We start from the raw sequence: 21,831 nt of genomic DNA, 5'->3' as shown, positions 1-21,831 counted from the left end.
ATTCGAATACTTCCAAGACCTGTAGATTCTGTAGATTCTGTGAGCTGCACTTTAGAACTAGCGGATAGAAGAAGAATTAAGTATTTTAGATTACTCCTTTATCCAAGAATCGTGAAATAGAAGAATATCAGAAGTTGAGGATCTTCGAGTACTGATAGATCAAATCAGCATAAGTATCGAGACGCTTCGGGTCCAAGACCTCACAGGAAAGGTCCCCGGCTGGAATTCCGTACTTATTTCTTATTGTTTCAAATGTCGAAGCGAAACTGGAGACGTCATCAACGTTGCATAAGTTTTGGTTGATTTCTATTTGCACCAATAAGCCTCTGAAGTTACCGTGTAAAAAGACGTTGGATGTTCTTATAGTCAAGTTTCCGTTTTCCAACTCATAAATACGCCCGCCGTCACCTCTTATCAACTGACGTTGTGTCCATAAACTTTGGAGCTTCTGAGCGACGAAAAAATCGAACGGATCGTTCAAGTCTGTGGTTGCTCCCTTGTGTAAATGGGAATTGGGTATACTCAATTCGACGCTGTGACCGTGTTCGCCTGCCTCTTCCTTTATCAAGTTGGTGAACACACCCACCGACTTCCCGTTTATCAAACTGATAGAAGAATCACTTAAATATGAAGGTGATAACGTGTAGAGCCATTTGGACTCTGGGGCTACTGTGGCTGTTTCTGCCAACTCCTGGGGAATCGAGTAGGGATTGTTTCTGAAGATCTTGAAGTTGAAGTTCCACTTGCCACGTAAAGTAGGCAACTCGTTCGAAAGCTGGTCATGGAACTGGGTAATGGTTTCTGGTGTAGCCTTCTGGATGAGCAATACGCTGCAAATGTTAGTATTTGAGATAAACGATTAAAAATAGATAAAAAAAGAGGCGAAAATTCGACAATAGGATTCGCGATTGAAGCACTATTGCAATTGCAGCGATACATACGCAGAGACCATTGTGGTGGCGACAAGCGTGTTATTGTACGGAAGAAAGCGTTGAAAAATTGGAGATTCAAATATTCCATGCTCGTATTAGGATATTCTCATAGTTAAGCCCATTTTCAGATTAGAGTGCGCACAGTTAAGTTCTCATAGTTAAAAAGCCCATAGTTAAGAGGCTCACAGATAACGGATAAATCTCTCCGTGAAATCAGCAACTGAAAAAATCCAACGGCTTGGTCTTTCAGCAAAAGCCATAATTATCCCACAATCATTACTGTAGTGAAATCTCTTATTGTTATAAACAGTTTGTCTCCATAATTTTCATTCCATACTTTATGCTTAACAAATTATATAACCTCCTGCATGGTGTCTGAAAAATTCTGAGAAGACCATCTCTACATCAAAGTCAAGTTTAGTAACCACTTAAAGAACCCATAAAACAGACAGCATTCGCCCTATTTAGCAGGAAAGCGCGTCAAACCCTCTGGTAATGTCACATACAACTGTAATTACCCAGGAAGCCATTTTTGTTGGCGCCAACAAACAGTCCCAGGTGGCAGACTACAATCCAAATGAAGATGTTGTAGCCTTCGGAGCTTCCACCAACATAGCATTATGGAATCCCTTAGCCAAAGACGGCAAGGGTGTTTATTCTACGTTAAAGAAGCACAATAAGGAGATCACGGGTATTAAATTCATACCCAATTCGCCATTTTTGGTATCTGTAGGCGAAGACCTGCAAATCAATATCTGGAGAAGAAGTCAGGAATCCTATGAGATAGTACAGGCTTTCAAAGACAGTGATCATTCCATTACCGCTTTGGCTGTAGTCAACCAAAATTTGTTTGTTACTGGCTGCTCAGACGGTTACATTAGCATCTGGTCATACGGAGGCGAACAAGAGAAGTTTGGATTGGCTCACAAGTTCGAGGTCAAGTCAAACTTCTTGCCTATAGCACTAGCCATTGAACAAGTGGATGAAGAACATAACTACTTGTTGGCTGTAGGAGGCACCAGCCCCAACGTGTTTGTATACACTTTTGTGGTTTCTGATTCCGCAGCCGTAGAAAACTTCACACAATCAGCCTGTTTGACAGGACATGAGGACTGGGTCAGATGTCTTGAATTTGTCACCGAAGAGAAGAACAAGAACTACATTTTAGCATCCGGGTCGCAAGACAGATATATTCGTTTATGGCGACTCAAGCTCAACGACTGCATTGACGACTCAGACGAAGACGAGCTGAAGTTGATACTCTTATCGAACAAACAGTACAAGTTCAACTTGAGCGAAACATCTCGTGGAGCCATCAGTTTTGAAGCGTTAATCATGGGTCATGACGATTGGGTTACTGGACTACAATGGCATCCTTCCTACCGAGGAAATGGCTCAAAAAGGAAGTTGCAGTTGCTTTCTTCTAGTGCAGACACAGCCCTAATGGTATGGGAAATGGATGTAGAGTCTGGTATCTGGGTTTGCGTAAATAGATTGGGAGAGATGTCCATTAAAGGTGCTTCCACAGCCACCGGAGCTTCGGGTGGATTTTGGTCCTGTTTGTGGTTTGTAGACAAAGGAACCAACAAGCAGATCATTCTCGCTAATGGGAAGACTGGTTCTTTTAGAGTGTACAGAGAACTTGGTGAGGAGGCAAAATCTTTTGAAGCAGTGCATGGCCCCACTGGAGCTACCCGTGAAATCACCGATATAATATGGGCTAGAGGCGGTGAGTACTTCATCTCAACATCGCTTGATCAAACATCCAGATTGTTTGCACCATGGGTACAGGGCAGAAACCACAAGACATGGCACGAGTTTGCCAGACCTCAGATCCATGGCTACGACATGATTTGCATCGATAACATCAACGATTCCAAGTATGTTTCCGGTGGTGATGAGAAGGTACTCAGAGTATTTGAAATGACAAACTCCATTAGCAAGCTCTTGAAGAACTTGTGTGACATCGACGTGGTTTCAGAGTCAAACCAGCTCCCAGAAGCTGCTTCATTGCCTGTTCTAGGTTTGTCTAACAAAGCAGCTAACGAACAACTTGAAGCAGGAGAGGATGCACAACGACAGCAAGATGCCGAAGAGAACAACGCAGTACCAGAAGAGAAAGAAGATGTTTTGGCCACGTTGACCAGTCCTCCTCTCGAAGACCATCTTCAAAGATATACACTCTTCCCCGAGCTCGAGAAGTTGTATGGCCATGGCTACGAATTGACCTGCTGTGCCACTAGTCCCAATGGAATGTTGATAGCCTCTGCTTGTAAGTCCAACTCCGCCAAGCATGCCATAATCAGAGTTTTCAATGTGCGAAAGGACTACCAACAGTGCCAACAAGTGTTGGAGGGTCACAACTTGACTATCACCAGTTTGGAATTCTCTTCAGATGGGAAGTACTTGCTTGCAGTTTCTAGAGATAGACTGTTCAGTTTATGGAAAGTAAGTGACGAAAGTGAAGGCCAATTTGCCTTGGTTGAGCTCAATCTTAAGGCACATACAAGAATCATCTGGGACTGCTCATGGGCTCCAGCCAATAGCTACGGTCAGTTCTTCATAACTTGTTCTCGTGACAAGCAGATCAAATTATGGAATGTTGGCAATGATAAAGTAGAGTTGGTTTCGGTTGTCAAGCTCGCCGAAGCTATCACCTCGGTTTCCATTTGCAAAATTGGTTTATTCAAGAATAAGTTGGTAGCGGCCATTGGTTTGGAGAGTGGAGGCATTTCGATCTACAGTGTAGATTTGAGCGATAATACGTTCGAGTTCAAGGAGGTGGCCAAGATAGACCATTTGTTAACGCCTTCTGATCGTGTGACCAAGTTGAGTTTCAGCAACAAGATCCATGATGGGCAATTGAAGCTTGCTGTGGGTAGTAATGATTGTTCTGTGAGGTTATACAGTATAGAAGAAAGTATAGTAGCATAAAGTAGAAGATATAGAAAAGTATCATACTAAGAAGCATACGAAAAGATAGTAGAATAGTAAGAGAAGTACATTAGATATGATATTACGGAAGACTTGGTAACTTTCTTATCGTAGTCAGTAGCTTCTGTATCTGATATAGATTATTATGCTCTGAGATTTTTTGGCATTGAACGTGGGCAAAAAAAGAGTAACCACTACGAATTACATAAACACATAGAAATATCTGAAAACTTCCCCTGGCTACCTATAGACCAATCTAAAAACTCACCATCCATCAGAAGCGGAGGTATTTCAATAATCTTCCCAGATCTTATATGGCTGCAATGTCGCTCTGTCCGATGTCTCCACAGCCTCATGAATCGGTGCGACATTTGTTGATCCTCTCCAGAACACAAATCTCACATTTTCCAGATTGAACACCATTCACTATTCTTAAGAATCGTTAATTGTAACGACATTTACCCTAGAAACACATCAAACACCTCCTACCCCAATATATAACAACATGGCCGACAAGTTTCCTGCTATAGAATCCGTAGATGACGATTCAATTGTCGCTGGACAAGACGACGTCGCTGGTGCCGACTTCCTCTCACGTGAGCAGGAGCTTCTTGGTGACGAGTTCAAGACCGAACAAGACCGAGAAGTGTTGGCTGCTAGTGACGATGAAATAAACGAGTTCAACGAGCAGTTCCCCGATGTCGAAGAGAGTGCTGCAGTTGCTGTGCCGGTTGTGGCCTCTGAAGCCGAAGACGACTACGAATTCTCCCAGCCTGTTGCCTCCAAGTTTGAAGGTGAATCGGCTCCGTTAAAGGAGTGGAAACAACGTCGTGATTTGGAAATCAGCGAAAGAGAAAGTGCCAACAGCAAGAAGAAGCAAGAAATCGTCGCTAAGGCCCAACAAACTGTTGATGACTTCTACGACAACTATAATATCAAGAAGGAACAACATTCGAAGGAAGTCTTGAAGGAACAGGACGAATATTTGGAGAAGAGAGATGGTTTCTTGAAAAGAGGAACTTTGTGGGATCGTGTCAACGAGATTGTAAGCGAAGTTGGCGACTTGCCAGAGAGCGAAGACAGAGACAAGTCTAGATTCAAAGACTTGTTGGGCAAGTTGAAGGGCAAGGAAAACGCTCCAGGTGCCGGAGGATATTAAGAAGCGGATAAGATGTAGACAATGAAAAGCAAAAGACATCTTTATGAAAAGTTGAAGATATCTTGAAGCCAGCCTTATCAATTTCATTATCTTAAAATGTCAAACTGTACAATTTAGATGTAGTAAAAGAATAGACACTATTCCATAAGATTTCAGCTGATGATAACACCGTACAACAAGATGTAGAATAAAACGAAGTAGTATTTGAAGTCTCTGAACTCAGTGGTAACATTGTACAATTTAGAAGAATGAAAACTATCAATAAATAATATTACTGCATTAGCAGTTCCTTTACGGTTTGAACAGTTCACTGCAGACCTATACGCAAATATAACTACATGACCATGTCGACCACCTTTATCGTGGGATCATTCTGTAACTTCTCTGCTTCCTCTGTGGAGATTTTATTATTGAAATGGATGTAATCGTTGAGGTTCATCACCTTATAAACACCGTAGCACATGATGATAGCTTCAAGTTTTCTCCACGAAGCCAAGTTCATGAACTTGAAGTAGGGGTGGTTCTCCTTAGCGATTCTCCATTTCGACAACAATATCAAACGGAACAAGTAAAGCGACAACCCATCTAAGAACGACTTGGAAATCTTTCTTACGTTTTCGGTCTCTTCAGGCTTGTGGTCGTATCCTGTGTCTGGTATGAACCCCACATCGTTGGCAAAGATTGTTGCGTACGCTGCTATAAAGCCAATCACCTTGGTGTATGTTTTGAAGAAGTACTTCATGTTGTTGGCGTAGAATCTCTGCACAGATGTGGGCAGAAGCAGAGGATGGCTCAAGTACGTCAAGAGAGGAGAGGTAAGCGAAATGAGCAATATTGATATCAAGTTGGGAGCATAGATGAAGTTGGCGAAAGAATTAGCCTTGTGGAAAACATAAGCCACGTAGTTCTTTGCTAAGGTCAACAGGCTCTTAGAGCTGTTATCGTTGAAAATGCCATACTTTATCTCGTAGTATTTGTCCAAGAATCTGTCTTTAAAACTCGTTATGCCTACCAACAGGAACAACACAAAGTTGTGAAAGAGGTAGCTACGCAAGAGGCCCAGCCAGTCCAAGTAGTGTGAATTCACGCCTAACGAATAGTTGATCCAGATCGGGTTCAAAATGTGTTTCTTGATCAGCAGCGAGAGGTACCGTTGGTTCAACTTGTATTTGGTAGGAGTCAAGTAGTTGGAGAGAATCTGAGCAAAGATAAGGGGATAGACAATGAACTCCTTGTTTTCGTACAACTTCTTCAACGTTGCCGACTTATACGAGTCAATCTTGAGGTACTTGGAGTACTTGGGCGAAACCACGATGTTTTTGGCTGAAGGAGGATTGAGTTTTCCGTAGTAGTTGATCCAGAGAAAAATCAGCACATAGTCCTTGGGAATAGATGAGTTCTCGGCTGTGGCTCCATACAACAACAAGCACGAGATCAGGTTGGAAAGCTTGAGTAAACGTCTATGGGTTGTTTCGCTTTCGGCATCACTGAGTCCAATTCTCTCAAGCTTCTCATGAAGACGTGGATCGAGAACCGTCCTTCTGATCAAAGGATGAAGCGCAAGGAAACTTGCCCAATGGAGCGGCTTGGGGGTCCGAGCCGCAAGAAGAACCACGACCCATTTGAGCCATTTGGACACAGAGGGGTCGATTTCAGCCATCACAAAAATACAAATAAATAAAAGGTATATGAACCGTAGGAGAATACAAAAGGAAGAATAAAATCAGTACATTTCAAGATAATTCTGTATAGAAAAAATGTACGATAACAAGAAAATTATCAGCCTGTGCTTAAATTTCACAACGCGACTCTGGGGAAGAGGAGAGAACTTTGAGTGGAAGACTGGAGATTAACAGGCTTAATACGATAAAAATACTTAGCCATATTTATTCATTGGTACAATATACACTCAACTACCAGACCAGCCAGTTTTCATACGATTTTATACATATTTACGGTACGGAAGAATATATTCTGTGTGGCTATATACGAGATTCGCAGCCGAGGATGCTAGGATGCGGTCACGTGAAAACCTTGAAAAATGCTAGACTTAAACCTGCTATTTTCTGGCCACATGAGTTTTCTGTTGACTACAAAGATGTCCAAATCAATTCTGTAACCCGTTCCCATTTGTTTGATATCAATAATACGCTATTTGAACAAAATTCATGAAAAATGAATACCCCATAATTCTTCTGACCCAAGTGTCCTGCATATACCATACAATTCTCTGGTAGAATCCCTGATAGCTGGTGGCCCCTGGATGGAAAGACAGGGCATCTCTAGATTCGCTAGTCGTGTTGAAGCTGGAAAGAATGGTGAGAAGATACGGCTTCTGGTCTAGTGCTATTTTTGAGTTTCCTACGCTCAGCCACCATTCTTGGAAATAGCCATGGTGGAGGAGGTTTCGCATACAATAGCAGTTTACTAAAATACACCAAAATACCAGCGAGCCATAGCAACCACAATAGAAACATACAGCAACACGTAACTACCGCGATTCTATACCATTCCTTCTATCACAGGACATCTGGGATAAAAACGGTTATGTCCACTTATCGGGTTCCGTTCGCTTGCCCTGTATTTCATTCCTGCATTTCGCGCTCTCCCAAAGAGGGTAATCTCAAATACATTATTGATAAATATTGAGTAGATAAAAGTATGTAGAATTCTTTGTAGAAGCTCTACAATTGAGAGAGCTTTTTTTGCGAAAAACTTGTGAAATTCTACTCTAGTTGTGTCTGTCCAACGACTTATTGACCTGTCACGAGCATCTCCCGATTTTTTTGGACCCTTTCCCTCCACTTCTCGCAATTTTTCAAATGAAAATCTTAGTCCATGTCTGAACCAACGACCTCTCCCGTCCTCCCCCACCATCGGATCACCTTGAACGTTGGCACGCCATCTCCAACTAAGGTGCTAAACCTCCTGAGCCAGTCTCTGGGCAATTTACTGTCAGGGAATGTACGACATTCTGGCTCTAAGCCGAGTTCTAGACCTCCCACCAGATCCAGTTCGCTACGGAACAAGGGAATTTCGATGAATCTCGCCGTTTCTCCGATGGCTGTCCAGACTACACCAACACCATCGAACTATGATACACATCAACGGTCAAACTCGGCCCATCTGAGCTTTAGCACGGCTGAAACGCCGTCCTCGTCGCATCCTCCTGCTTTCACATATCCCTCGGCAACCACCGTCAACCAGCATTCCGGGCCCCAATTACATGGTACACCGTCGGGAGAAGACATGCGCTATGATGTGCCATTGCCTCTGGTCGAGCAACTTGTAGGGCTCGACATTGATGACCAGTTGCGATTACTAGCACTTAAGGAAATGACTATTGTAGAGATAAAAGACAGCATCGCCAACTTGAACTCCAAGCTAGACAAACAAGAAAAGGAGGTTCATAAGCTCCGGGAGATCATCCAACGATCACTTTACAAAGAGCTCAGTGGTGCTGGCTCCAATACGTCATATAATACGGCTGAGTTGGTTAAGAACAGACAAAGAAAGAATAGTAACCCTAGAGACGAAGCTATAGCCAGTACGAGAAGCAGAGCCCGTAGAAGAACTCTTTCATCTTCTTCGCATCCAACTTTGTCTCCTATCAGAGATTCGACTGGGTCATCACAGCCTGTTGCGGAAGACTCCAAGAGTTCCAAGCTCTGGAACAATCTCTCCAAGCCTTTGACTTTGCTACAACAGTTTGATACTATGTTACAGAACGAATTTGAGAAGTCACTTGCGAACTCATCAAGAGATTCTGGCGTAGGAGCTGTAACTTCTACGCATAAGCCGCGTAATTCAGAAGACTCTATCACCAGTGTAGGCTCCGCTTCTTCTCCGTTAAGAGCTAAGTCTACTAAGAATGCTAACTATGAACAGTTGATTCCAACAGTTTCTCTCAACAGTGCTAATGGTAACGAATCTGAAAAGTACGCGTTCAAACGTAGTTCAGAGGAAGTGTTGCAAACCGTATCGTCTTCTATTTGGTCGTTCGTTAACGACGTCAAGACCAACGTTCTATCATCATTGGCGGAAGAAGATTTAAGACTGAATAATCACTCCTCGTCCTCCCTTTCATCCCAGGCGAAACACCAGACAACAGATTTCGCCCCGATCTACAACTTGGAAACAGGTTCGACAGTTAGTTTAAACGAAGACAGTTTACATGAACACAGCATAAACGAAGACAACTTAAATTTGAGCAACTTGAACGAAGACAGCTTAAACGAAGCCACCAAAGAAACAATAACCTCGACTCCTACAAACAGCGACAGTGCAACGTTAAACGAAGTACCTCTGGTGAACGATAGCTTGAATAATAGCGACCTTGAGGAAATTCTAGAGAAGTCCAGCAATAGTATTAAAAATCTGAACATCACCAAGAGGCTCCCCGCATCTAGCGAAGCTTGATCTCAAGCGAAGATCCATGAGTAATCAATTAAGGTACCAATGATTAGTTTTTATCATTATTAGACGAGACTTATGTGTAATGACGATTATTTATTGAAAATGTGTAACATAACGTAGACTATAGTAGAAATATAGATTATAGCAGCTATCATGCTATATTTGCCAGCATGAGTCATTGATCTACAGGTTTTACAAGTTGATGATTTACAAGCTTTGCAAACCTTTGATCATCTCCGACTGTCTCAAGTCCTCCAACTTCTTGTCGCTGATTTCGCCAACGGATCTCAAATCCTTAAGCATGATATCTTTCAACTTGTCAAAGTAAACTTCCTGCAACAAGTTTCTGATATTGTACTCCGACTTTTCGACCAATTGCCCCAATTGGATCAAGTGATTCGTTTCAAGATTCAAACCACTGTCCAATTCAGCTGTGGCCGACGTTTCCAACTGTCTGGTCAAATTGCCTGACAAGGACAACGAGGAAGTTTGTTTGTTCTGCAAATCAAGTATCACCGTACTGGTCAATTTGTACGAGAAGCTGTTAGCAGATACTGGAACAACCTCAAACACATGGATAGAGTCCCATTTGCCCGATCCATCATCGGTTTCCTTCTTGAACAATACGACACCAGCAAACCCATCAGTCAATGAATCGGGCTCGTCGTCTTCCGCCGAGTCCCAGAGATACACGGAGCTTATACCCGAGCCTTCATAGTACAAGTCCCGGTACACATCAAAACTATCATTGGCCTTTAATTCCAACTGTCTCAACAAATCCAGCGGATATGGAGGAGGTATATCATCATCTCCATTTGGCAGAGGATAGTATTTGTTGGACCAGGGAGATCTATAACTATCTCCGTCTCTGTTATAGTCGCAGCAAAGATACAGCTTTCCCGACTGTACGCATTTTCTCACCTGCAACGGAGTGTCTACGGATGAAAGCAAGTCCTGGACTACTTCTTCGTTATCGTCCGAGCCATTCTGAATAAGACTACAGACACTATTGAGATTGGCCAGAATGGTCCTGGGATCCAATCTTCTCAATAAATCCAATGACGAATCGAATTTGTCATCATACGACATTTTGAATGAATGCAACGGAGGTAAACAAAGAAGGTTTGGCTCCAATTGGCTAAAGACTGTTGGCCACCATCTGTTCTTTACTTCAGATTTCAATCTGTTGATGTATACGGGGCGGAGTGCAGATAAATTCGAGGACGGTGTGCGCTACCACATTTCAGAAACTAGAAGATATGAATAACAGTGTCTTTCGAAGACCATGGCCGTGTCAAAGAATAGTATATATATCGTAATTTATCCATTGGCTTCGTTACTAATCTTTACTGCTTCCTGGGTGCTTTGGATTGAAGACTATTGATAATTTGCATACTTCTGAAACTAATTCTATTGAACGAACGGAAAAACTTTATTCCACTTGTTTTCAAGGAACTTTTAGATCTTCCTAAGCTCTGCTGCAGCAGAGTCATGCTGGATTTCCTTATTTATTAGCTTGAATCGAGCATTGTATCTTGACCATGACTTTGTCTCTAAGTCCAGATATTGCGACATTATGGAAAAAGAAGGATGTCGCCCGCGACACCCCCGCCTTTTCTCAATATTTCTTGACTACGCGCATCATTTCCTACTGTGTTCCCAGTCTTCGAGATTTAAGTTGATTTGCAATAATATTTTCTAGACTTGATTTAATTTAGCCTTTTCAGTCTGCATTTTCAGTTTGCATTTTATTCTTAGATTTTCAGTCTGTGATTTTTCAGACTTTTTTTAGAACTCTACTTCTCCAGTATATTTTCATTTGTCACACCATATTCAGTAATAGATGAACCCAGACGAAACTACACGGCTACTCCGTAATGCGAACTCATCTCCAGTTCCAGCTATCCGACTAGAGTCTGGGCCAACAGCTTCTCGACTTCCATCCAGACCACCACTTTTTTCTATTCCTTCGTCGCAATCTGTGCGCAGCTACAAATCGTTGAACACCGTTAATGATCCCATAGTTGATTCCTACCTCAATGCCAATTCGAACAGCAATAGCAATATAAACAACGCTGGCTATGGAGCCAATAACAGCGATGACTCTTCGTCCATTGCTCGGTTCAATGTCTTCAAAAACGCCAGTTCCGACTTTGATTTCAAAGCCTACGTCGCTTACTATTTGCCGATCCTTAATTGGTTGCCCAACTACGATGCCAAAAACAGTTTGCTTGGAGACACCCTTGCCGGACTCTCGTTGGCATCTTTTCAGATGCCTCTTGTAATGTCTATAGCTACCTCACTAGCCCATTTACCGCCTGTGACTGGTCTCTACTCAATAATTGCAGGAGCCACGGTTTATGCCATTTTTGGCTGTGTTCCAGTTCTAGTCGTCGGACCATCGCCGTCTTCAGCTATTATATATGGCCAGGTCATAGAGCAGATCCGCCATGCTGGCCTCTTTGAGTCGTTTACTCAGTTAGAGTTGTCATCTGCGATGTCATTTTCTCTAAGTGCTGTGCTTCTTGGAGCTGGGTTTCTTCGTTTTGGTTACTTAGATAATGTTCTTAGTAGAGCCCTTCTCAAGGGATTCATTGCTGCCATGGGCTTTATTATGATCATAAATGAGTTTAGCTCAGAGTTGGGCATGCTCGAGTTATCTAAGACTCAGCCTCATCTCACCAACGTCGATAAGGTCATGTTTGTAGTTCGCAACTGGCGCAAAACACATGTTCTTTCAGCTTGCATTTCAGGTATCACTCTCGCTATTGTTCTTGCTGTAAGATATGTAAAGGGCATTCTAGTCAGTAAACATAATTTTAAACTGGCTGTGTACTTTCCGGAACTAATGTTGATGGTCGTGATCACAACTATTCTTTGTCGGTACTATCGTTGGGACTTGCAAGGAGTCGACATCGTTGGTGATATTGCTAGCGGCTCTTCAGCATCTTTACATATCATCAATCCTATCGATGTCAGCAAATTGGCATTGTACAAACATACTTTCCACGCTGCATTTTTGTGCACCATATTGGGCTACTTCGACTCCACCACTGCAACCAAAGCATTGGGAGCAAAGTACAACTACAATGTTTCATCCAACCGTGAGTTGATAGCCTTGGGTTCAACTAATCTTGTTGTCAGTTTGGTTAGTGGTATGCCTTCCTTTGGTGCCTTTGGAAGATCCAAAATCAATTTGTTAGCTGGTGCAACTACACCTATGGCAGGTCTCATTATGGCCGCAGTAACTTTATTGACCATTTCATATCTCTTGCCGCTTATTCGCTTTCTTCCTGAGTGTGTATTGGCATTAACAACGACAATAATTGGTATTACCGTTTTGCAAGAGGTCCCACACGATCTTCAATTCTTCTGGAACATCCGAGGCTACGATGAGCTCACAGTATTTTTTCTCGTCATGTTGACTACAGTATTCTGGAGTGCTCAAGCGGGCTTGACACTAGGGGTATTGGTTGCCATCGCAAGAGTTATAAAACACAGCAGCCGATCGAGGATACAAATTATGGGTAGAGTACCTAACACCAACGTATTCAGAAATGCTGATACTTTGATAGAAGAAAGCTTTGCGGCATTTGACGAATCTGTTGGAAGCACAGTGAATTCACCGAATATGTCAGTAGAAAACTTGACAGCAAACATGAGTCCCGACTTCCACACCAGCAGTACCGATAAGTATTCTGCCCTTGTGGATGAAATTGAGCAGATTGAAGGGGTTCTTCTCATAAAAATCCCTGAACCTTTGAACTTTGCTAATGTCAGCAACTTGAAAAGCAAACTTAGTCGAATCGAAAAATACGGAACATTGTTGGTGCATCCCTCGCAACCCACAAGAAGAGACTTCAATAACAATACCATCAAATTCATCATCTTCGATTGCAAGGGAATGAACTCTATCGACTCGTCTGCTACCCAAGTACTCTACGAAGTTGTGAGAAAGTATACCCAAGAGGATAAAATTAATGTGTGCTTCTCACGAGTTCCGGCAGATGCAGTGGTGAGAGATAAGTTTCGGATGTCGGGGATTACTGAGATGATTAATGGCAGTTACCATAGCTATAGTGTGACTCGAAGCAACAATTCCCTTACCAACATGTCGCTGCTTGAATTTTCGTATCCTGTGTCTTTGTCAGGTATGGGTGACGGATTTTTTCTCAGTATCGACCAGGCGCTCAAGTCGATCGACTTACAAAATGTATAGACTCGCGTGTTATATATATGAAAATTAGAGTTCAAGTAAAATAATAATGACAATGATTGGGTGAAGACAGCTAGTGGGTTAACAAAAGGACTTGAAAATTTGGATGCAAAATGTCGTGAATTGCTTCTTTCGGATCCATCCCGGACGACATCTCCGATAAGATTCTGCGACATGCTCGCTATTAATGACCTTGAAGTCAAATCAATTTCAGTCTAGACTCTAAGCTCATCTTATTTGTCATTCAGAGTCCTGCTACCGGAAATATAAAGGGTGGTAAAGCTCCGGACAAAATCTCGCTATTTGTCTGTGGTTTCATTGGATTCTTCAGTCAGTTTTTTACATTCTTTTATCGCACTGGAATTCAAACCTGAGATCTCTTGTTTTTCACTACAAAGATTCACTATCATTTTCACAAAATATCACAAGGTTATAAAAACAACATTCACAATTACTGTAAAAGATGAGTTTACGGCTTTGCCAAAAACGTTTTATCACCGACAATGTGCAGCTCGCTAAAACTCGTGCTGCCAAAACCAAGCAATATGCGTTTTACGACTTGGTGCTCAGAACTCCATCGCACCCTTCGCACCCCATAGAAGCCAGTATGATGTCAGCACTGGACTATCAAGAACTCAAGAAAACTTCAAAAACTACTTTTGAAGGCAACTACAATTTACATGAGCTTACACGAGAAGAGAAAATTGCAAGAGTTTTTGGAAACAGAATCAAAGGAGAAGCTCCTCGTTCCTCTAGTAGACTTCTTCGAGGAGAACCTAAAGTTATCGCAGGTGTTACTGTGCCAGAAAGACCCATAGAGCCTGATAATTGCTGTATGAGTGGCTGTATCAACTGTGTGTGGGAGCTATTCAACGACGATGTCAAGGATTGGAACCAGAAACGTAAGCTTGCTGCTGAAAAATTAGTGCTTGCAGGAGGAAGGTGGCCCGATAATTTCCATGCCCCATTGAAGTACCTTAAATCTGAAAACTACCCGTTATCACAGCTGCTGATTCTGACAGACATGGATGAAAGTAAAGAGCCGCAAGACGCTGAAGACGAAAGCTGGCAGGGTGTGCCTGTGGCCATTCGTGTCTTTGCTGAAACAGAGAGACTCTTGAAGGTAAGGAAAGCAGAGAGAGAAGCACGTAAATCAGAACAAACAGCTTCTGCGTAGAGTTGTAGTTTCTATTAGATGTTTGAAAGGTAAAATTGTGAAGCCATTGTCATGTTGCCTTTCTTGTCATTTTGTCATTTTGTCATTTTGTCAATTGTCAATTGTCATAGCCATTTTGTCATTTCTGTGTAATCTTCTCATTCTATGTCTACTCTCAGATGGCTACAAACTTCTTTAATATTTATCATGCATTCGGGTGTCGTTCACAACGGTACCATACATATAACTTATATATTTATTTGTTGGATAGAGCCCGTACTCTTGTAATATACAGTGATGAACTGAAGTGAAACACAACTATCTAACTCATTCTCATTTCGCATTCAATTCATTTCTCAATTGACATTCTATCTAATCCAAGTCAAGACCCTTGGACTTGTAGAACTTCTTGGCCTCGTCAATTTGAACCAACAACTCCTTGTACTTGTCTTCCTTGTCTTTGAAAGTGAAAACACCCCAGCCCAAAGTGGCCAAAGCATAGGATCCAAAAGTCACTAGGGCCCACCATGGCAAGTATGGGAGAATCTCATCATGGATCTTTTGTCCAGTGGGAATAACTCCACTATATAAGGCAAAATATACTGCCGTCACGGCAAATAAAGTCAATCCAGCTTCAGTGGCCTTGGTCATTGTGTCTATGGTTGTAGATGAAAAGAGATATTGAAAATTTACTAGTATTTCGTTTTCATATACGTGTTTGTTGGTGGTTATGTTCCGTACTGTATATAGGTCCTGAGTGTGTATCTAGGAGTTTGGCTCACCCATAGTGAAGACTTGGGCAAGCCAAAGTCAGGTTACAGGACTACCATGAAGGGCTACAAGTAGAGAAGTTCATGTGAGTGTAGCTCATGTGAATGAGTCTATGGTATTAGCTAGGAATTTGAGCCATCGTAAAAGCATGTACATTGTACGGATCGTATTAGCATATTTAAGCCTAATTAAGGCTCCTTCTCTATCGAGTCTTGCTTGATAAAGCCTACAAGTTCCGCTAGTCCACTGGAAGACTCCTGGTTCAAATGGTTGAGTTTGTTCATCAAGCTGGCCTCGTCTTCTTCCGTCTCTCCATTTTCATCTTTTACCTCTTCTTGGTCCTGATCTTCTTCCTCTTCAGCCAATACATCTTCCTCTTCGGCCAATACTTCGTCTTCTTCGTCGTCACCTACTCCTGTGTCCAAGTCTTCTTCTATTTTCACTGCAGTTGTATCGTCGTCGTCTGGCTCCATATGCTCATCATTCAGGACATAATCTGCGTTCATTATCTTGTAGATTTTATTCTGGTCTATTGGTTCTTCCTTGACGATTCTGTTAAGTTTGTAGCGGATAATTCTGCGAATCACCTCCATTGTCTGTCTGTTGATCCAACCGTCCTGGAAATCAGGAGTTTCACGCAAAAAGGAGCTTCCAAAGTACTTCTGGTGGTCTTCAACGATGGTGGTAATGTCCAAGTCTAGTATATCGCCTATTTGGTATGTTACAGTAGATGGCAAAGTAACACCGTTGAAGAAGAGAAACTCGGACACTTCGACTTCAACAGCATTCAGACCCTTTTTGGCGTGTTTGTTGGATTCTACGACCGTGTTGGGTACTACTCTACGCGAAGCTAGCTTGGACCTCACAAACTTCAACCCAGGGATCCGGAAGTACTCGCTCTGGTAGATCCAGTATGAGGTGCTGCTCTTCGGATCAACTCCAAACTTGACGTTACAGAATCGCCACGGACCCGACTTGTAGATATACGTTACATACGGGAGAGCCTGTTTGATGAATCTACGCAAATCGTCAGACGCGATATCTTCCAATTGCTTCCGGAGCCAGATGGGCTTTATCTCAAATATGCTCTTCAACCACTGGATACACTGGAGAAGCGAGTATTCTGAGCTATTAACTGAAAGCTGCCTCTTAACTAACAGGTCTAGATTGTCTACGAGTTCCAGGGCCGGCAGCTGTGGAACCTCGTTAGTGTTGTAGTCTATCATTTTCGTATACAACTTGACCGAGCCTTTTGTCGAGAGCATCTTGACTTCGCCTGACTTCGCATCCTTAACTGCTGTGGTGAACGGATTCTTCTGGTACCTGTAATCGAATGGAAATCTAATAGGTGATAAAATCGGTGGAGGAGGCAACTGGTGGTCAATATTAAGGGAGTACAGACCCGAGTCCTTGTAGTCTGAAATGCCTGTGAACGAATTGTGTTTGTCAAAGTAGCTTTTCACTGTCTGATACTGGTTTGAGTTAAGTATGCTTTTGTTGAACTCCTGGACAGTTTCATTGTGCTTGGTTGAGATCTGGAAATCGGCAATAGACTTAAACAGATAAGTTTTGTCGATGATGGCTACTGGATTTACGCGGTGTTTTGGGGTTTGCTTGTTGTTATTGTTGATTTCTACTAGCTGTTGTACAGAGTACTTGTCTGGATTGGAAGCGTAGTCTGGGGGAAGCGCCTTCTTTGGCACTGACACCTTGAGCAAGATCTTCTCGCTAGTATTGTACAGCGATTGGACAGGGTGGTGGAACGGGTCATTTCGCAACCGGAGCTCGAGCGTGTTTTCCACAGTGGTGTGGTTGTTGAGGTTGGACAGTTTGTCTGGACTGTTGATGACTTCGGAGATGTGACGCTTTCCACCTATCATGGCGATTGCTTTATCTACATTGCGCACTACAAGGGGGAGTTCTACGGCCGTCACGTGCGGTATATCCATAGAGTGTTTCTCCGCTAGTTTTTCATGAGACATGTTGTTTGTTGATGCTGTTGATGCTGATGTTGTCCAGCTAATGGATTTATTTATGTTGTGGAATTTTCAATATTATTATTATTTGTTGTTTCGCGTGGGTGCGAATCTGAAAGATTGGGTGCGAAAGAGACAGCAATAGAGAAATAGCAGAGAATGAGAAAGCGAAAGACAAGTGTGATACGGCAATTGGAAGTAGACAACGAACCTCAGAAGAATACGTCTCGTTAGAATAGAATTGGGATTGATAATCTTAGTGTTGCTTTCTTTTATTGTGGACGTTTCTCTGGCAATATTGTAGCCGTGCACCATGAAGATTCTCTATAGACTTACCCATTCTAACCCATTCTAAGTACAAACTTCTACATTGAAAGGGAACAACTTCGGCGACAACTGTTTTCATTCCCTTCTTCTATAGGCCCATTGACCAAATTCATCTTGTGATATCTGACATCTTGTCTTTAGATTTCTTAAGCTACAGACTACGTAGCTCACTTTTCATCTCTCATTGCTCTACAAAAAGGTCCAAATCTCATAAAAACCACAAACAAAACTCCAATATTCCAGATATTCCGCATAAGCCCTACAGCATCCATCACTTCCATGATTTCCGCTTCAATTCCCTTTCCAATTACTGAACAACTCATACCTCTTATTCCCTCATCGGTCCAGGTTTCGGACACTCGGCGATCCGGAGGTTCCAGTCCTGCACCCCACACTGATCCTCTGACACTAATCTCCTTCGTCTTGGACGAAACGCTATGACACCTGACATTTGTCACACCTCCTCATCCATTCTGCAGGAAACAACCCCCTCCCATTGGCCAGTGCGACTCGGACAGAGTCCGCATCCACTGTGAAAAGTCTGGAGTCGTCCTCATGCGTTCACTGTGGCCAGACTGCTCGGTATAAAACAAAGACCATCCCCAATTTTTCAAAATCAGACATTTTTTGCTGATTCTTTTCCAGCTTAGGAATTATTCTCCACTACTCCAGCAATGCTCTCTAAAATCGCTACCAGATCATTCTCTTCTACTGCTGCCAACGCACACAAGGTCGCCGTCTTGGGTGCCGGTGGTGGTATCGGTCAACCTCTTTCCCTCTTGTTGAAGTTGAACCACAAGGTCACCGACTTGGCCTTGTACGACTTGAGAGGTGCTCCAGGTGTGGCTGCTGACGTTTCACACGTGCCAACCAACTCTACCGTCAAGGGCTACAACCCAGACCAATTGGCCGAAGCCTTGACCGGTGCTGACGTCATTGTCATCCCAGCCGGTGTCCCAAGAAAGCCAGGTATGACTAGAGACGACTTGTTCAACACCAACGCCTCCATTGTCAGAGACTTGGCCAAGGCTGCTGCTGAGAACGCTCCTAACGCTGCTGTTCTTGTTATCTCCAACCCAGTCAACTCCACTGTCCCAATTGTGGCTGAAGTATTCAAGTCCAAGGGCGTTTACAACCCAAAGAAGCTTTTCGGTGTAACCACTTTGGACGTGTTGAGAGCCTCTAGATTTGTTTCCGAAATTGCCGGAACCAACCCTGTCAACGAAAAGGTCACCGTTGTCGGTGGTCACTCCGGTATCACCATTGTGCCACTTTTGTCTCAAACCAACCACAAGGACTTGGACACTGAAACTAGAGATGCATTGATCCACAGAATCCAATTCGGTGGTGACGAAGTCGTCCAAGCCAAGGATGGTGCTGGTTCTGCCACTTTGTCTATGGCCCAGGCTGGTGCTAGATTTGCCGGTGCTGTTCTTGACGGTTTGTCCGGCGAAAAGGATGTCATTGAGCCATCTTTCGTCGACTCCCCATTGTTCAAGAGTGAAGGTGTTGAATTCTTCTCTTCCAAGGTCACCTTGGGCGTTGAAGGTGTCAAGACCGTCCACCCATTGGGCGAATTGTCCAACCACGAAGAAGAATTGGTCAAGACCGCTAAGGAGACCTTGATCCTGAACATCAAGAAGGGTGTTGAATTCGTCAAGCAGAACCCATAAGTAGAGTGCTGATGTATATACGTTATGTCTCATCTATGAATGAATGAGTATGAAAAAGCGATTGTAGAGTAGTTTGTCAAGCAGTATTGATCAAATTAGATTGTTAATTTTAACTCAATTGAGTCTATTCTGCTCGATTTAATACAATACTTTCAAGCAAGTACAAGCCATAGTCCAGAGAAGTTGAGATCAAATTGATCTCATAGATCACACTTCTAGCCGAGGAAGAAGGAGAGAAAACTGTCTGCTCTACCCAATCTTCATATAAGCCTCACATTCAGTACAGTACTACCAGGCTAAACCAGCACAAGCTTTCTACACGTCTTTATATATGGGGTCCGAGTCGTGAAATAGTCATAGTATTAACGGTAAGATTTTTCAATATCCATAGATTCCATTTCTGTGAACCTGTGAAAAATTCCGCCCGATTTGGAATTGTGGGGCGGATTTCCACTTTTTATATAATAGCCTCACAAAATAATCAATGGCACTAATCAATAGCTCCCAACAATAGGTCTGAGTAAATGAATAGAAACGGCGATAATTGTTCACTTGCTCAATTTCAGATATTTAGCTCAAATAAACCTTTTGTATTCTCGTCCAATTGAAGTAGCAGCCAGTCTCGGGTCAAGAAAGCCAAAGGCCGTTCTGATCTGATGCCAGTAGGAAAAGCTCTGTGAGTGGTGTGCACACAACGAGGATTCGGACTTACTGCACATGGAAACCTATCCAGAATCGGCAAAATTTGCAACGGTGCTGTCTTTTTTAAAAGTGGTTGCGAAATTCTGCACGCGATTGGTCGTTTCTTTTTCAACCAATCAAACCGAGGGTATGATTTCTTTATCAAAGCTATATCCGACCGCCAGGCAGTTGGAAATGGGCCATATACTTATTCCTTAGACCTTGTAGTCGGCAGCCATCTTCGCCGTGGGGTCGGTGTGTTGCAGGCCGTTTCTTCAGTATAGTTTGGCTGTTTCCGGCAATTTGTGCGTATTAGCTACTTGAATGCTGCCAGCGAGGCAGATTTTCTTTTTCAACATCAAGGAGCCCAAATTCTGGGGCAATTGACCGTGAAATGGCTATTGGCTTTATCTCATAAAGATCGGAATGAAATTACCATAAGATCATGTGCCCTTGATGTCTTTTGCTACGATCGCATACACTGTTTCAGGTTTCGGGTGTGCAATCCAAAAAAAGAGATAGACATTCCGGTTGCGAACTCCACAGTAGGAAAAATCTCAGTCAATTCGTACTGGACCCTCGACGTGAAACTTTCATGCCAGGTCGTTATTGTCAATAGCAACACTATAGAGAGTAGAAACGCACGCCTCGCTACACCGAAGACAATGCGCTCGTAAGTCGGTTGGGAACCCTTAGTGTTCTAAAGGAGTACCAACAACTAATCAAGACGCGTCTCCCGGTTTGTGCGCGCAAATAACCGGATATGGCAAATTCTGAGATCCGGTCGCACAGATGTCCACCAGGCGCCTGAATCGAACAATGCCATACAAAAGTTCTCTTAACAATACGGCCCCGTCTTGTATGGACCCGGTACATTGTAGCTGTGGCATTGGCCCAGGGGAGAAGCAGAAGAACTGGATATATACGTTTCGGCTTTTTCATACGCAAGATTAATTGTTGGAAGTTTCAACTGTTCTTGTCAGATTACTAAGATATCCCAGATAGAGGAATTATAAATTCCGTTCTCGTCGATCAATTTCACAGTCTCTGCGGTATGGATCGCTAATTTAACACTGTTATTTAACACCTCCTAACCGAGTCTGGTCTCGGCAAACCGAGCCAATATGAATTTTTCACACACTCACAAATTTTCCACCAAATACTCACAAAGCCGATATAATTGCCTGAGCCATCGCAGGAATTCCTGGCCAACCAGAAGGCAAGTCTACCTGACTACCCTCTGGGCAGACCTTGAAAAATCTGTCAAATGGTGCAAAACGGAAAACGCCGACTTCATCTGATACATGGGTTCTAGAAGTACTGTACCGTAGCGCCAACCCATTGTGTATGGGGTTAAATACTTAAACGTAGTATTTCATGGAGGATTCTCGCAATTTAACATGCATTCTCCGACGAATGTAAAATTAGAAACTGAGGAGTGGACGTCCAAATTTAACATACGAAGCTGAAGCTGAGCTTTGCAATTTGAGTGTGGTTAATTGGAGAAGAACCGGAACTTTCTACTAAAGCACTCTGGAACAGTTCTCTATATTCGCTAGTCGTAATGGGTGTCTTCTATTTTTGCCGAAC

General features: G+C 42.9%; 10 protein-coding genes across 10 annotated transcripts; 5 read left to right on the top strand and 5 right to left on the bottom strand. All coding sequences in view use genetic code 12, as the record gives it.

The window, feature by feature from the left end:
* Positions 1-127: 127 nt before the first annotated feature.
* SRB2 (RNA polymerase II holoenzyme/mediator subunit) lies at positions 128-952 on the bottom strand (the record flags this gene model as incomplete). Its single annotated transcript, XM_001387494.1, has 2 exons — positions 128-830; positions 942-952. The coding sequence occupies 2 exons, from the start codon at positions 950-952 to the stop codon at positions 128-130; spliced, it is 714 nt and encodes a 237-aa protein (XP_001387531.1).
* A 475-nt stretch (positions 953-1,427) lies between these two features.
* On the top strand, positions 1,428-3,866 carry ELP2 (ELongator Protein 2 90kD subunit has WD40 repeats; the record flags this gene model as incomplete). Its single annotated transcript, XM_001387906.1, has 1 exon — positions 1,428-3,866. One exon carries the CDS (start codon positions 1,428-1,430, stop codon positions 3,864-3,866), a length of 2,439 nt encoding a protein of 812 aa, XP_001387943.2.
* A 472-nt stretch (positions 3,867-4,338) lies between these two features.
* On the top strand, positions 4,339-5,179 carry PICST_75094 (predicted protein). The gene has a single exon (XM_001387905.1). It carries the CDS (start codon positions 4,372-4,374, stop codon positions 5,023-5,025), a length of 654 nt encoding a protein of 217 aa, XP_001387942.1. The 5' UTR covers positions 4,339-4,371; the 3' UTR covers positions 5,026-5,179.
* Positions 5,180-5,359: 180 nt separating this feature from the next.
* On the bottom strand, positions 5,360-6,685 carry PICST_52838 (predicted protein; the record flags this gene model as incomplete). The annotated part of the gene is made up of 2 exons (XM_001387493.1): positions 5,360-6,526; positions 6,560-6,685. 2 exons carry the CDS (start codon positions 6,683-6,685, stop codon positions 5,360-5,362), a joined length of 1,293 nt encoding a protein of 430 aa, XP_001387530.2.
* Positions 6,686-9,648: 2,963 nt separating this feature from the next.
* PICST_38898 (predicted protein) lies at positions 9,649-10,530 on the bottom strand (the record flags this gene model as incomplete). The annotated part of the gene is made up of 1 exon (XM_001387492.1): positions 9,649-10,530. One exon carries the CDS (start codon positions 10,528-10,530, stop codon positions 9,649-9,651), a length of 882 nt encoding a protein of 293 aa, XP_001387529.2.
* A 754-nt stretch (positions 10,531-11,284) lies between these two features.
* On the top strand, positions 11,285-13,660 carry SUL3 (putative sulfate transporter; the record flags this gene model as incomplete). Its single annotated transcript, XM_001387904.1, has 2 exons — positions 11,285-13,074; positions 13,105-13,660. 2 exons carry the CDS (start codon positions 11,285-11,287, stop codon positions 13,658-13,660), a joined length of 2,346 nt encoding a protein of 781 aa, XP_001387941.2.
* Positions 13,661-14,195: 535 nt separating this feature from the next.
* PICST_51082 (predicted protein) lies at positions 14,196-14,834 on the top strand (the record flags this gene model as incomplete). Its single annotated transcript, XM_001387903.1, has 1 exon — positions 14,196-14,834. A coding segment is annotated over one exon (639 nt), but the record flags the coding sequence as incomplete, so codon positions are not given.
* Positions 14,835-15,185: 351 nt separating this feature from the next.
* Positions 15,186-15,464, bottom strand: PICST_51616 (predicted protein; the record flags this gene model as incomplete). Its single annotated transcript, XM_001387491.1, has 1 exon — positions 15,186-15,464. One exon carries the CDS (start codon positions 15,462-15,464, stop codon positions 15,186-15,188), a length of 279 nt encoding a protein of 92 aa, XP_001387528.1.
* A 308-nt stretch (positions 15,465-15,772) lies between these two features.
* On the bottom strand, positions 15,773-17,932 carry TFC1 (transcription factor TFIIIC; the record flags this gene model as incomplete). The annotated part of the gene is made up of 2 exons (XM_001387490.1): positions 15,998-17,932; positions 15,773-15,937 (listed from the first exon to the last, which is right to left on the bottom strand). The coding sequence occupies exons 1-2, from the start codon at positions 17,564-17,566 to the stop codon at positions 15,773-15,775; spliced, it is 1,734 nt and encodes a 577-aa protein (XP_001387527.2). The 5' UTR covers positions 17,567-17,932.
* A 610-nt stretch (positions 17,933-18,542) lies between these two features.
* On the top strand, positions 18,543-19,806 carry MDH1 (mitochondrial malate dehydrogenase). Its single transcript, XM_001387902.1, has one exon. The coding sequence runs from the start codon at positions 18,562-18,564 to the stop codon at positions 19,558-19,560; it is 999 nt and encodes a 332-aa protein (XP_001387939.2). The 5' UTR covers positions 18,543-18,561; the 3' UTR covers positions 19,561-19,806.
* The last annotated feature ends 2,025 nt before the right edge of the window (positions 19,807-21,831 follow it).

The sequence above is a fragment of the Scheffersomyces stipitis genome, chromosome 1 (assembly GCF_000209165.1).
Source record: "Scheffersomyces stipitis CBS 6054 chromosome 1, whole genome shotgun sequence".
NCBI lineage: Eukaryota > Fungi > Ascomycota > Pichiomycetes > Serinales > Debaryomycetaceae > Scheffersomyces > Scheffersomyces stipitis.
The sequence above is the reverse complement of the archived record's forward strand: the minus strand, read 5'-3'. Positions and strand labels throughout refer to the sequence as shown.